This window comes from Sarcophilus harrisii, chromosome 2 (genome assembly GCF_902635505.1).
Source record: "Sarcophilus harrisii chromosome 2, mSarHar1.11, whole genome shotgun sequence".
In the NCBI taxonomy this organism is placed as follows: Eukaryota; Metazoa; Chordata; class Mammalia; order Dasyuromorphia; family Dasyuridae; genus Sarcophilus; species Sarcophilus harrisii.
The window spans coordinates 589,391,350-589,406,847 of NC_045427.1; the positions used below are offsets into that span (position 1 = coordinate 589,391,350).

The 15,498-nt window shown below is 34.4% G+C and overlaps 1 protein-coding gene across 9 annotated transcripts in view; it reads left to right on the plus strand.

The window, feature by feature from the left end:
* The window catches only part of CC2D2B (coiled-coil and C2 domain containing 2B), a 139,249-nt gene that overhangs the window by 102,874 nt on the left and 20,877 nt on the right, over positions 1–15,498 (plus strand). For 8 of the 9 annotated variants that reach the window (XM_031956163.1, XM_031956162.1, XM_031956161.1 and 5 more), the window contains 6 exons: positions 324–433; positions 5,602–5,698; positions 6,388–6,486; positions 7,683–7,865; positions 8,132–8,335; positions 10,327–10,416. In XM_031956163.1, coding sequence (XP_031812023.1) covers positions 324–433; positions 5,602–5,698; positions 6,388–6,486; positions 7,683–7,865; positions 8,132–8,335; positions 10,327–10,416 — 783 coding nt within the window. The remainder of the gene's footprint in view (positions 1–323; positions 434–5,601; positions 5,699–6,387; positions 6,487–7,682; positions 7,866–8,131; positions 8,336–10,326; positions 10,417–15,498) is intronic. The other variant, XM_031956160.1, reaches the window with a different exon arrangement.

Consider the following 15,498-nt stretch of genomic DNA (forward strand, 5'->3'; position numbering starts at 1 on the left):
AAGATGTGATTGACGGTATCAGAAACTACAAGAAGATCAAATGAATGAGGACTGGGAAATAATAATAGATTTATAAATTTAAGAAACCTAGGGAAATCTTTGAGAGAGCAACTTGAGTCATGAGTTAAAAGCCAACTTTCAAGGGGTTGGAAAATAAGTGGGTAGTGAAGTACTGACAGGACAATCCTTGCAAAATGCCTTATCAAGTTGACAGCAGTAACCAAGTAACTATTTTCTTGCCTTGTTGCCTTTGCAATTATGTACCCAAAATAGTTTCTTTAAAAATCTTACAAAATCTAGTCAGTATTTATTATATATTTTAGGATGCCGTACGCCCTTTTGTAGAAGTTTCTTTTCAGCACACTGTTTATCAAACTGATACTGCCAATGGATCTCATCCATGTTGGAATGAAGAAATTACAATAGATTTTAAGTAAGTTAGAAATTATCTTTCCTAATATTTGGCCTACTGTCCTCACCTTCATTCCTCAATCAAAACAAAATCAAAACTATATACCATTTATTGAAAATGAAAAATATTTCAATAGGCTATGTTTAATTTTTTTTTAATTGGCATACTTCAGTTTTTAGACTGTTCGAACTTTCTCAGGTAACTTTGGGTATGATTTTTACTCTTTTCTTAATATAAAGCCATAATAGAAAAAAGTACTTTTAATTAAAAATGCAGTTAATGGGTTGAACTTGAACAAAGAAACATGTCCCCCCTAACTGCTTATCCTTGAGCTAGATCTTATTTGTGAAGTACTTAACACAGTGACTGCTATATGGTAATCCCTTAGTCAAAACATAATACTACCCCTTTACTTCCAACCTAAGGGACATATATTATAATAGAATGCAATAATGTGACCTAATATAACAAACATTTATTAAATGCCTTAAATGCTGATCATCTGGATCTCTGAAACAGACACCTTCAAGAAACTTGCTTTCTATTCCAGACACTGACAAAGGGAGAAGAGGTTTTTGTTTGTTTGTTTGTTTGTTTTAATTGGAATAGGGGCTGTAGAGGAGAAATTCCTTTTGCCTCTGCCTGTCAGCAGCTATTCACCTAGTTTGCCTTGAGGAGTTACAAAGCAAATAAGCTTTGGAGATGGAATTCAAATCCAAGACTTCCTGATTTCTAACTCTCTACTCACTCTCAAGTATATATACATAGACACACACACACACACACACACACACACACACACACACACACGATAATTTGTGGAGGAAATGAGCTTGAATATGTGGAGAAATGAGAGGTGTACCATTTAAACCTGGAAAAAAACCCATAATTCTGAGAAATGGCATTGAAGAAGGAGGTCCAGGAAGTGAGATTGTTGTCATGGAGTTGTAGGAATGCATGGAAAGGAGAGATGTTATTATGTTAGGAAACATAATAGCATGAGTGCTTGAAAAGAAGTAAAATAAAAAAGAGCAGGAAAGAAAGGTGCAAGCCAGATTGGAAAACTCTAAATGTTATTTTGTCCTAGAAGCAATAAGAAATCACTAAAGGTGTGTGTAGGAAATGGACAAATAAGACTTCCTTAGGGTCATAGTTTTGTCAGCTACATTGAAAATGGATTTGAGAGGGGAGCATCTAGAACTAGGGAGACCAGTTGGAATAATAAGGGCAAGAGGCAAAGAGGACTTTTGTGACTGTGAGTAGAGAATAAGAGACAGTTGGGAGAGACATGAAGTCAAATTAACAAGACAATGGACAAAAATAGTATTGGAATGGACATGGAGCTAAGTCATTTCATTTTTAAATGATCACTGGTCTAATAAGATCTTGGCAGTATAAGTAGGGCTGAAGCTCTTCTGCTTAGCATTTTTAAATCCAGGTGGATTCAGCAGCCCTGAAACTACAGATGTTAATCCTCCTCAATACCCCTTCCTAAATTGATAGCAATGTGAATAAAAACCAGGGAACAGATGTGAAAGACATAATGGAATGAATGAGACTGACATTTCCAGTTCTGATGGTCTCAGTTTTGATGCCCAATTGCAGCTGCAATTCCCAAGTAAGCTGCCTGGTTACTGATACACAGTGATTGATTTGTCTTTGGGGGGAGAGTTAGAAGACTCTTTATCCCACATTGCCACTTCTAGGCTTTTTCTCTACCACTATCACTTAGTAACCTCTTTTTAGGGTTCATTTAATCCATATTGATCTGCAAAACCTTGTGACCCTCCTTTCCCCCTTCTCCATTTCCCAAGACAGCAAGTCATCTGATAAAGGTTAAAATATGTGCAATTCTTCTAAACGTACTTCTATATTCATCATGCTGCATGGGAATAATCAGATCAAAAAGAAAAAAAACAACAAAAAAAAGGCAAAAATACTATGCTCTGATCCACATTTAGTCTGTGAATCCAAATGACACTTAACATCAAGTCTATTGAAAGTGCCTTGAATTACCTCATTGTTGAAAAGAGCCAAGTCCATCACAGTTGATCCTCACATAATCTTGTTGTTACTGTGTACAATGTTCTCTTAGTTCTGCTCACTTAGCATCAGTTCATGTATTTCCAAACTTTTCTGAATTCAGTCTGTTCATTTCTTACAGAAAAATAAATATTCCATTATATTAATATACTATAACTTTTTTAGCCATTCCTTAACTGATGGGCATCCACTCAGTTTCCAGTTTCTTGCCACTACAAAAATGGCTGCGACAATCATTCTTGCACATGTGGATACTTTTCCTCTTATGATCTCTTTGGGATATAGATCCAATTACAGAGACTGACAGATAGATCAAAGATGGTATGCACAGTTTTATAACCCTTTGGGCATAGTTCTAAATTGCTTTTCAGAATCACTGGATTTTTTCACAGTTCTACCAACAATGCATTAGTGTCCCATATCCATCATTAACCTTTTCCTGTCACCTTAGCCAATCTGAGAGGTATGTGATACCTCAGAGTTGTCTTAATTTGCATTTCTCTAATCAATAGTTATTTAGAGCATTTTTTCATATGACTTTAATTCATCATCTGAAAATTGTTTGTGCATATACCAACTGGGAAATGGCTTATATTATAAATTTGAGTAAATTCTACACGTATTTTAGAAATGAGGCCTTTACTAAATAATATACTTGACTCCTCACTCTTCCCATCTCCCTAAATCTGTTGCCAGATCTCTTAAGAAACATGCTCATGAGACACAGTTGTGAGGGATGTAGAAGACCCTTACCCAAAATGACTATACTCAGAGATCACTCAAAATAGAAAGCAGAAAAGGTTGTTTATTAAACATCCAGAGGATGAACTGTTCTAACACGAGATAAGGGAAAGAGAAAGCTCGTGATAGGAGAACTAAAGAAGTAGTAAAGATACACAGCTTTTATACAAGAGATTATTACATCACAAATAAGAGAGCATTGAGAAGGGGAAGGGGAGGCATCTAATTGGTTGTTGCTATCCAGAGAGATTGGAATGGAAGGTTTATGTTTCCCCAAAATGACCTAATTTCTAGGAAACAGAAAATCAGGCCTTCAGGCTTCAGATATAGCTGGCTTTGGCTTTGAGCTTTGGCTCAAGTAAATATGGGCCTGCACATATTACACAGGTCACAGGGGAAACACAGAAACAGAAATAATGAAAATAAAATACAGAAAAAGAATTCACATATTCATGAAAGTTCTTCATCTTATCTCTCTATTCCACACAGTCACTAAACTAACTCCCTTTGGCCATAAGATTTGCCATATCCATATGGATATGGCAAAAATCCAGGGAAAATGGAGAAGTACTTCCTACATGGGGAACATCCCAGAAACCTTATCCTATCTGCCCTCTTAGATCTTTCCAGGGTACCTGAGAGACAGTCCTATGGGTCATTTTCATGAGTCATTGAAAAAATGATCAAAGGAAGAAGCTTCATATGAGATTTCAAGAATGAGATTGTAAAAAAGATAAAACAAAGGAAAGATATTGTTATTGTATCTAGATTCCTATAGACAAAGACAATAAAAACAAGGAGTGGTATGAGGAACATGATCCCTTCCTCATTGATGGGTATTTCAAAAGAAACCACATCCCAAACATTAGTCCCATCTCATTTTTCTGCATGTTGATCCTCAGTCATTTTGGCCCTTCATACACTGGGCCTTATCACTGCAGAAAATGGTCTTGGCTGCTTCTCTATTACTAACAGCACAGTATCTGACTCCCAGAGTAACTCACTTACGTGACTGAGAGGGAGGTAGATTTCAGCTGTTTCATATTCTTTTCTCCATTCCAAAATGAGAAACAGGAAGTTTTTTTCCTGAAGACAAAGAAAAAGGAAACAAGAGAACTTAAGGCCAATGCATCTAATTGAAGATCTTGTCCATCCCTGTTCTTTCCTGGGGCTTCTCTTTCACTATTAGTGTATCTCTCACATTTTCCTTGAGTGAAAAAAAAAAAAAAATGGCAATGATAAGTCAAATTGCTGGGGGAAAAGGGTAGAGAAGCTATCATCATTAAATTTCTTTTTTTCCAAATCAATATCACATCCTTATCTCCCCAGGGAAAATATTAACAATTCAACTAATTATAAGGACAAATGTATGAGGCAGCAGGATTTTTATCAGATGAGTAAAATATGCTGTTGATGCTGTTTGAGTGGTCTAGATTCCTGGTGGTCTAGAGGTTAGTGGCTAAGTTGTTAAGAATCCCCTTTAAATCAGCCACAAGTTTTAGGAGTGAAAAAATTCACTCATTCCCAAAATGAAAATTTATTGTTAGGTAGAAATCAGTTTACCAAGAGACTGACTTCTATAGTGACAGATCTATTGCAAAATAGAGTTTTGCACTGAGAATGCAGTTCTCAGTGGATAGAAAGTTAAAGGCAGCTGAGTGAGCTACCGAGGTCCATCTGCAAAAGACCTTCATTGATGGAAGCTATTAGGTGTCCTGGTCGGGGCTTGGACAGCCCAAACAAGTCAGACCCAGTAGGGGCTGGGACAGCTCAAATCTCCTATTGGAATTAACAACACTTCAAAGGGGTGCTTTTTGACCAGGATTTCTAATTGAATCAAAGGTTCTGGCATCCTGGAAAAATAACTTATCTAGGGAGGATATACCTTCCCCAGGAGGGGCTGAGAATCTGAAAGGGATCACAGATCAGTAGGAAATAGTTTTTTAAAGGGACCACAGATCAGATAAGGTAGAGATCATTTCTAGCAACAAGATCTGAAGCTAACATTTGTACCTGAAGGATGGATAGATTGTCATCAAATAAAGATTGAGTGGAGAGTATGGAAAAAAGGATGACATTTAGTATTAGGACACAAAGCATGGTTAGGGGGAACAGGCAATGTATCATACTATAGTCAATTTGGCTGCAGCTCTTCTGCTTAGCATTTTTTAAATTGTTATTTTTTTCATAAAAAGAATGTTATATGACATAAAGATGCCACAGACTACAAATGATACAGCTTCTGTTTACTCTTGAACTTAAAGCATTGAGTAGTTTACTCCACTAACACATTCCCTGCGATAAAGATAGATATTTAACATAGTGCATTATGAATAGTTTTCTTTAAAAAAAAAAAAGGCATTTTTAAGAGGAAGAAAGTTAAAATATACTATTCTTTTTTTTAGTTCACCAGGACATGATTACAGCTTCTCAAACTTATCTAAAATAAAAGACAATATATATGTCAACATCTTTGATGAAACTGTGATTGAAAAACATGAGGTAAGGTATAACACTAATGCTAGTGAATTTTACAATAATTTCTAAGGAAAGCAGTCTGAATAAAAACTATTGGCCCTATGTCTTCTCTAACACATCCTTTTCCTGTTATTTCTTCTCTGTGCCTCCTTTTCTGGTGCCTCACACAACCAGATAATTTTTCTTCCTGTCATATTTGGTATTTAATTTCTTCCTCTTTAATAAACTGCTAACTGTCAAAAAGCCTAGTGCTAGTGTGCCTGAAAGCAGGCTCCTAGGCAGGATAAAGCTCCATGTATCTGGAGATAACAAAGTAAGCCCACCTCCAGTTTGGGGCGGAACATTCACATAGCAGACACACCATTAAGAAAGCAAGGAGCTGTAGGCTTGTATACCTTCATCATTTCTAGACTGAATACTAAAAAACAGTACTTTTATACACTTCTCTTCCAACTGTATAAGGTCTTTGTGGGAGTTATCCCTATACAAATTGAGTACATCTTCACTAAGGATAATAGCCAGGAAAAACATGCTTTCATAGCATTCAGCAGTGGGCCACATATTAAATAATCCACAATCCAAGATATATTTAATAACCAAGTGTTTTAATGTAGAATGGTCAAATCATTGTCAATTATTGGCAGGATTGGTAAATTACATACCCAAAAATATTATATAAATGAATGTATAATCATAATTATTTTTCTTATTAGGATCATTGTTTCAAGAGCTGCAGTGGTCATTCATATATAAGAAAAAATTGGCTTGGATCAGTTATTTTCCCTTTCTCAGCTCTTCTGCAACAACCAAAGGTATTAACAAAAAATTATTAGACGAAAAGTACCAAATTTTACTTGAGAAAAATACATCTTTCTTTTTTAAAAAAATTTTCACTTCACCTCTCTGGTCAATAGATTTGAAGGAGGCTTAGGAACATGCTTAGGAAGGTCATCTCTAGATGGAGGCAGTTTGAAGTATTTGGCTCTTTTACAGATAAGAGCCAACAATAAAGAATTTTCTCCTTTATGGGTTTCTGAAGGATCTATTTCAGGGTTAGGTTAAGAAATTTAATACTAATGGAGAAACAGAAATAATTCTGATAATAAATAATTCCTCTCTACAAGTATTATTCACTAAGAAAGTAGTCAGTATCAGGCCAATCATGAAATTACTTTAATTGATTAGTACATTCTCTCTGGCTGGTCTGATTCTAACAGCTCCTTTAGTACCATGGAATACAGAGTCACTATCCCATTTAACTTCACACCTCTGCTAAACGAAAAATCAACAGGAGAAGGTGCAACATTGTAGCAGAGGACTCCAAAAAACATTGGCACAATATCTATTTCCAAATCCCCAGGCTACTATTTAGTATTTCGCTTACTCTGTCTTGAGGAACTGTCCAGTCATCCCTGGAAGCCTCACTCCCAAAAAGTATCCATCTGATTTATCCCGTTCCAAAATTGCATCCAGTTGCCAGCATCACATCTTAGCATTCTCCCTGAAACCAAACCCTCTTCAGTCCCATTGCTACACTTCTAGCTCCCAAACCATCAAAGCACCTCTATATGCCTGCTTTTGTGGGTTCTCACAACAACCCTTTGAGACAAGTGGTTATAAGCCTTATTTTACAGATAAGAAAATAAAGCCTGCAGCGTTTAGGTGACTTAATATATTCAAGTCTCAAAGTGACATAATCAGGGCATATACAAAGATATAGTCCTCTTTCTATTATACAGGCTTCCCATCTCTTCCTATTTTTTTTTTTTTTTAACTTTTGCTTTACTCTAGGTCATTAAGAGGCCAGCAGGCAAGAGAAGAGTAGCTCTAAGAAGTTGTACTTCTGTGAGGAGGGAGAAAGCCATTTTCCAAGTATGGAGGGAGCACAGCCTGTTAGGGCTGCTATGCAACTATGTAAGCCTGCTCCTCCTCAAGCAGAGGACAGAGTTGAGCTTCTACAGTAACTGATCACAACATCTGTTAGAGGATATGTTTGGTATTTTTTCAGATCAGTGGAACTTTTCAAGTAAATATTCCACCACTTTTGCTTGGATACACTTGGAGTAAGACATATGTCTCACCTAAAGAAGATTACAAAGGGCAGAATTTAAAAGAATGTACCTTTTTAAACATTTTTGCTACTATTGAGCCTCAAATATCATCTGTCATCAGTAATACAGAATCTGATAAGGTTGGTTATTCAAACAGTTATTTTATCTTCAAAGAGGGTGGAAGAGATATGCACATTACTTGTTTATTTATAAATTTGTTCTAAAAATATAATTATACATCTAGCAATTAACCTTATATCATACAAATAAATAATAATCCTTGCTTAACCTTTTGCTTTTTGACATTTTCTTTTGAGAATGATTTTGGAAGTGATTAATATCTAAGATATGGTATGAAATTGTACTTATAAAATAAATTATACTTATATTATAAATATGATTATAGTTTACAGATGAACCAGATATAACGCTTTTGCAGAGAGCACAGATTTTCAGAAAAAATTGTGAGGCGATGTTTCCAAACAGAAGAATTATTACAACCGTTTTCAATGACGAAGGGACAAATATCTTAGTTACAAGATATATCAGGGCACTAAATCCACCTAAGCAACTACTGGATTTGTTTCTCAGTGATTCTAATGCAACACTTGTAAGTGTTATATTTTTAAAATTCAAAATTTGCATAGTTTTGCTGCTATAATATCTATGCCCTCAAGCAAACACTTTTGATTGTAATCAAATAAGCAATAAAAATTAGTTTTTAATTAGCAGTTTAAATGTTCACTATGTACCAGGCCCTGGGCTTTGTACTGTGACAAATGACAAAAAGATACCTTTCTTCAAGGAATATACATTTGATCAGAGATGATATGGACATACATAATTATATGAAAATTATAAAACAAGGCACTGGCATCAAGGAGAATAAAGGAGGATTGATGTAAAAAGTAGTGCTTGAACTGAACTATGAAGGAAGCTGGGAAGTCCTAAGGGACATTAGTGAGGAGGAAGTGCTTTTGAGGAATAAGGGACAATATTGAAAATCTAGGAATGGAAAATGGAATGTCTTGTGTTAGAAGCAATGAGAAAGCCAATTTTGGCTAAACTCTAGTTCTTGAAAAGGTAGATAGGAACCAGGTTGTGAAGGACTTTAAATGCAAGCAGAGCAATTTGCATCTGATCATAAAAGCACAAAGAATCACTCAAGTTTACTGTGTAGGAAAGTGGCATGGTCAGTATGCATTTTCAGGAATATTGGCAACAGTAATGGATTAGAGAGAAGAGAAATCTGAACAGAGGCACCAATAGAGGGTTGTTGCAATAATTTAGTTGAGGGAAGATGAGTGTGATGGCCAAGTGAAAGAGGAGGATGATTAAGATAAATGTCGTAGAAGATAATCAATACGAATTGTCAACTAGTTGGATACATAGGGTGAAGGAGAATGAAGAATTAAGGATGATTCCACGGTTGTGAACCTGGCTGACCAGCTTAGCAGGGCTCTTGACAGGAAATAAAGTAAGTTCAGAAGTAGAGTTCATTTTGGTGGAAAGATGAGTTTTACTTGATATGCCTATGCAACATCCACATGTCTAAATAGATGGTAATATGGGACTACAGTTCAAGAGAGAGCCATAAATATATATGGAGATAGATAAAAGAGTTCATGTGAGTTGATAGTTACCATGAAAGTGCTGAGAGGAAGAAAACAGTCCAGGAAAGCTTTGAGGTATACCTATAGCTAGAGGAAAGACTCTGATGATGAGTCAGCAAAGGAGGCTGAGGAGTTCCCATATATAAGAGGAGAACAAGAGCAGTCTCACAGAGAGTGCTTAACAGTGTCAAAGGCTTCAGAAAAGTCTCAAAGGTTTAATTTTGAGAAGTATTTATTAGATCTGATATGTGAGAAATCCTTGGCAACTTTAGAGGGAGCAGCTTCAGCTTAAGGAGAATGAAGGAAGCTATACTACATAATGTTGGGAAATGAATGAAAAAGAGGAAGGGGAAGGAAAGAGTATACATGGTATCTTCTAGAAGTTTTCTAGAATTTCTCCTCTCAGAATCTACAATGAATACGATATATATGTTTCTTCCAGGAAAATGGGGAGGAGGAAATTTTTTCATTAAATTTTTATTTATTCCTAATTAGAATTAAAAATGATTTTTTTTTTTTTGTTTGCAGTAGCAGTCTGAAAGACCACAGGCTCTTATGTCTCCATGTCACTTTAGATGACATAGAAAGTTTTCCTCTCATTACCAAACTAAACTGAGGTCTAGTCCCTGAAAGCCAATATATTGACAGATAAATCTGTCAATGATATTTGTGCTGGCAGAAAATAATGGATATGAAGCAGTTTCATATCTCATTAGTCTTTATTTGTATAATGGAGGAATTATGCACTACCCTCTTCCATTCCTCATTTAAGTACTCATCTCTTTTGGGGTACAAACTAATAGAATGTCACATTTTCTAACATAGGATGTAGAAAAATGGATTTAATATCTTCGTGATATTAATAAATGAAAACTTAAAATCTTTGCACTTGTTATAAATTTTATATTATATGAGATTTAATAACAGGTCTATTTAATATGTATATAATTTTCAATTACATATAATATTTGTAATATTATACTTATAGGACATCATTGCTCGATTTGTGTCTTTAATTCCTTGCTTATCGGATACACTGAATGAAAATGACGGTTTTGATATTTGGATGTCACCAGAGGTAATAAGCGGTACATTTCAACTTAATTAAAATTTGTATAAACATTTGCTAAATTTCACACATTTATGTGAAGAATTTGTGATTTTTGTCAACATAGTGGACTCTCTCCACCAAAGCAGATCACAACTCCTTTATGACATAATAAATTCTAAGTTGTTACCTAAGGTACAGTGAGAGGTTAAGTGAAATAAGGTATATTGTGTATAAGGTTACACAACCATTAAGTATCAGAGGTGGATTTCAACCCAGAGCTTCCTAATTTCTGATTTTGTGCTCAACACTCTATCTAGTATATTGATTCTGTCTCTTGGTCTCTGCCTCTCCCTACGTTCTTTCTTCTCTCTCTCCCTCTTCTCTTCCCTTTCTTCCTCATTTTCATACACACACACACACACACACACACACACACACACACACACACACACTTTTTCTCTAAGGTATATAGTATTTACTATTTTTTTTTAAGAGCTATTTTATTGTGCTTATCTCATGTTCAGTGAAAATAAATAATTATTCTATGGATAGAAATTTATAGGTTCCTAACATCCTCTAGAAATTACTGGTTAAGAAGAATTAAAAGCTACTTAACAAATTGTCAATAGTACCCAAAATCTTTTCAGTGCTCCAGAGATTAGCATAACCACATAGAACCAAGCTCTTTGCTAATCTCTGAAGCCTGATACAAATGTTAATGATGATATGTGTTAATGATGATCTAAACCAGAATTTGGGATCCTAAAGTTCCTACATATTTTATTGGGAGAATAATTTTTTTATTATAGCTTTTTATTTACAAAACATATGCATGGGCAATTTTTCAACACTGATCCTTTGCAAACCTTCTGTTCCAAATTTTCTTCTCTTTCCCCCCACCCCCTCCCCTGGATGGCAGGTACTCCAATACATGTTAAAATATATGTTAAATCCAATATATGTATAAATAGCCATACAGTTATCTTGCTGCGCAAGAAAAATCGGATCTAGAAAGAAAAAAAAAAAAAAACCTGAAAAGGAAAACAAAAATGCAAGCAAACAACAACAGAAAGAGTGAAAATGTTATGTTGCAGTGCACACTATCCCTGAATGTAGATGGCTCTCTTCATTACTGAACAATTGGAACTGGTCTGAATCAATTCATTATTGAAGAGAGCCATGTCCATCAGAATTGATCATCATATAGTTGTCTTGTTACCATGTATAATGATCTCCTGGTTCTGCTCATTTCACTTAGCATCAGTTCATATAAGTCTCTTCAGGCCTCTCTGAAATCATCCTGCTGGTCATTTCTTACCCAACAATAATATTCTATAACATTGATATACCATAATTTATTCAGCCAGGGAGAATCATTTTTTATCAAGATAAATAGAAGGTCACAGATAGCACCTTGGAATCTGAGCCATTTTCTAATGGTGGTAAACTATAAGCATGTGGTATGATTCCAAGCTCTAGGAGTCCAGATCCAATATGTACCAAATAGTACATTCATTGTAATCTCTCCTAAGTCCTTACAAGTTAGCTAGATGAGAAGCAACTAAGCTAGAAATGAAACACATTTTTTAAAAAAATTAAACGCCAAAATAAATATTCTGAAAATCAGATATCAACAAAATTGAAAGTGAAATAACCATTCAAGTAATGAATAAAACTAGAAGTTGTTTTTCAAAAAAGCAACCAAATAGATAGATCATGACTTAATTTTATTTTTTAAAAACCCAGAGGAAAACAAATTAGCAGTATAAAAAAATGAAAAAGGAGAATCCACAACAAATGAAGAAAATTGAAATTACTAGAAACTATCAATTTATATGATTCCATAGCTAGCATTTTAAATGAAATGAATGAGTATCTGCAAAATTATAAAATACTCAGATTAACAGAACAAAAAATGGAAAATTTAAACAATCCAAATTCAGAAAAAGAAATTGAACAAACCATAAATTATCCCCTAGAGGAAAAAAAAAATAGAATTTACAAGAGAATAATATCAAGCATTCAAAGAAAAATTATAATAATTTATAAACTGAAAAATGGAAAAAGAAGAGATCATACCATATTTCTTCTATGATACAAATATGATCATGTTATCTAAACTAGGGAGAACCAAAACAGAGAAAGAAAACTATCTTCCATTTTTTTCTTATTGAATATTGATGCAAAAATTTTAAATAAAATATTAGCAAAGAAAATACAGCAACATATCAAAAATATTATACAATATGACTAGGTTAGATGTGTAAAAAGAACAAACAAAGCAAAATAGGCCACATATTAACAAGAACAATAAAAAGCATGCCAGTAAATGCAGAAAAAGCTTTTTACAGGATACCCATTCTTATTAAAAAAACCAAACAAGCTAGAAAACAGTAATAAATCGGGTTTTCCTTAATAAGATATCTTTCTAAAATCAAAAGGCAGCATAATGTGTAATGGTGATAAACTAAAGACCTTTCCAATTAGATCAAGGTTAAAAGTAAAAATGTCATTATAACTATTAATATTTGATTTAACATTTGAAAAATGAGGAAATAAACATAAGCAAAGTAGAAACAAAATTACTGATTTTTGCAGATGATTTTATGGTTTATTTAGAGAACTCAAAGTCAAAAGTTCATTGAAGAAATAACTTGAGCAAAATTGTGAGATATAAAACCCACAAATATTGTCAGTACTTTTGTTTTGCCCAAAAAACTTACCTAGGAGATCCAGGATGAGAAATTCCATTTAAAATATATTCATATATTTCTTGTGTGTGTCCTAGCAAGTTCTTGCTGTGGATATATTCCACAAGAAATATATGAATATAATTACTAAATTCTTTTGACAAATAAAAGACAGAAGTAAATAATGTTATATAATATAAATTACAATCCTACCTAAATAAATGTATTTATTCAGTGTCATACTGATGCTGTTTTGAGTGGCCTAGATTAGTGGCTATAAGAGAATTGTTATAAGAGTTATAATATTATATTATAATTTATAATTGTTATAAGTGCCCCTTTAAATTGGCCACCGGTTTTAGGGGTGAAAGAATTCACTCATTCCCAAATTATTAATTGCAAAATGAAAGTTTGTTAGATAGAAATCAGTTTACCAAGAGACTGACTTCTATAGTGGCAGATCTATTGGAAAATGGAGTTTTGCATTGAGAATACAGTTCTCAGTGGACAGAAAGTCCTGGCAGCTGAGTGAGCTACCAAGGTCCATCTGCAAAAGACCTTCCTTGAAAAAAGGAAGCTATTAATAGTGAGTCTTGGTGGGGGCTGGGACAGCCCAAGCTGGCTCATCTACAAGCTGGGTTTCAGCTTGAGCTGGAATTTGAATAGAATTGAATGAGTTTCTTTAATTCAATAGGATTGGAATTCTTTTGCTCAGGACTGAACCAACCCCACCTAGATAACAGAATGAAACTGTTTGTCTTGTTTTCCCCCTGGGTGGGGTCCCTCACTGAGGCAGAGTTGAAAATTTTCTCCTTCAAGGAGTTTTGGAATTTTGGGGTCCCTTCTTCATACGATTAAATTACCAAGTAATTTCTTTATGGGGCTAGAAAAGATGGCTACAAAGTTTCTACCCAAAGGACTACTTCTAAGAAAAATGAAAAGATTTTATATATATATATATGTTAGCAAAGATTTAGAAATTGTCCATCAGTTGGAGAATGGCTGAGAAAATTGTGGTATGGGAATGAAATGAAATAATATTATCCTGTAAGATATAATGAAACTGACAGTTTTAGAGAAAGCTGGGAAAATTTAATTGAACTGGATTCTGAGTGATGTAAATAGAACCAGGAGAAAAATTTATACAGTAATAATATTGTAAAAAGACAAACCAACTTTGAAAGACTTAAGAATTAGATCAATAATAACAAATTGAACAACCATAATTCCACAGGTTCATAGATGAATCGTGCTACCCATCTCCTGGGGGAGAATGTTGACTTGGGATACAAATGGAGATGTTTTGCAGATATAGCCAGTGCAAAAGTTAGTTTTGTTTTGAGTATGCACATTTGTAACAATAGCTTTGTTTGTTGTTGTTGTTGTTGTTTGTTTATTTTTTACTTTTCTCAGGGAAACAGTACTGAGAAGAAGAGAAAATAAATTTTTTAATTGAAAAATAAAAAAATTAAAATTAAAGACTAGTGTAGAACTATCTAATCAAATATCAGTACCAAATGATCACTATATATTACAGACATAAATGCTTGGGCTTCAGGCATTGAAACTTGTTCAGTTGTTTTTCAATCATGTCTCACTCTTTGTGACCCCATTTGGAATTTTCTTGGCAGATGAAGAAACTGAGGCAAACAGGACTTGTCCAAAGTCACACAACTAGTAAGTGTCTAATGCTGGATTTGAACTCAGGAAGATGAATCTTCCTGACTCCCGGCCCAGCACTCCAAGTCACTTATCTATGCAGTCATTTACTGTAAGGTCAAATGGTGAAGCTTTAAATAGTTTGAACACATAATGAGAAGACAGGACTCATTGGAAAAGCCCCTGATGTTGGCAAAGATTGAAGGCAAAAGGAGATTGAGAGGGAGAGATAGTGTCATGGAATAAATGAATGGGAGGTTGGACAGACTTTGAGTGAGAGATAGTGGAGTATAGAAGTATAGTATCAGAGTGATCACAAAAAGTCATAAAAAAATGAACAATGAACAAGGTACTGTGCTAGAAGTTGTGGTTGCAAAGATAAAACAAAAACATCCCCTGCTCTCAGGGAGCTTGTGTTTTGCTGAAGGGATACAACAAGTAAACATAAAAAGTCTATATACAATAATTTGAGGAAGAAGAGAACATTAACAACTTGGAGGAGCAGGAAATTTCCAGACTGTAAGGGATATGAGACCCTCTGAAGGTGCATGTCCATAGCCAAAATTGTTTTATATTTTCAAGGATAATGCCTACACAAGTACACATCTTTTTCAATGAAAGTATGCTCATACCAAATTTAACAAAAGTGAAGTTAAAATCATGAATTTGCTCTAAATGACAAGGATGAAGGATGAGGACAGAGAAAAATCATAGTGTGGCAGTTTTAACATTGATAACTTTTGAAAGAGCAGTTTCAGTT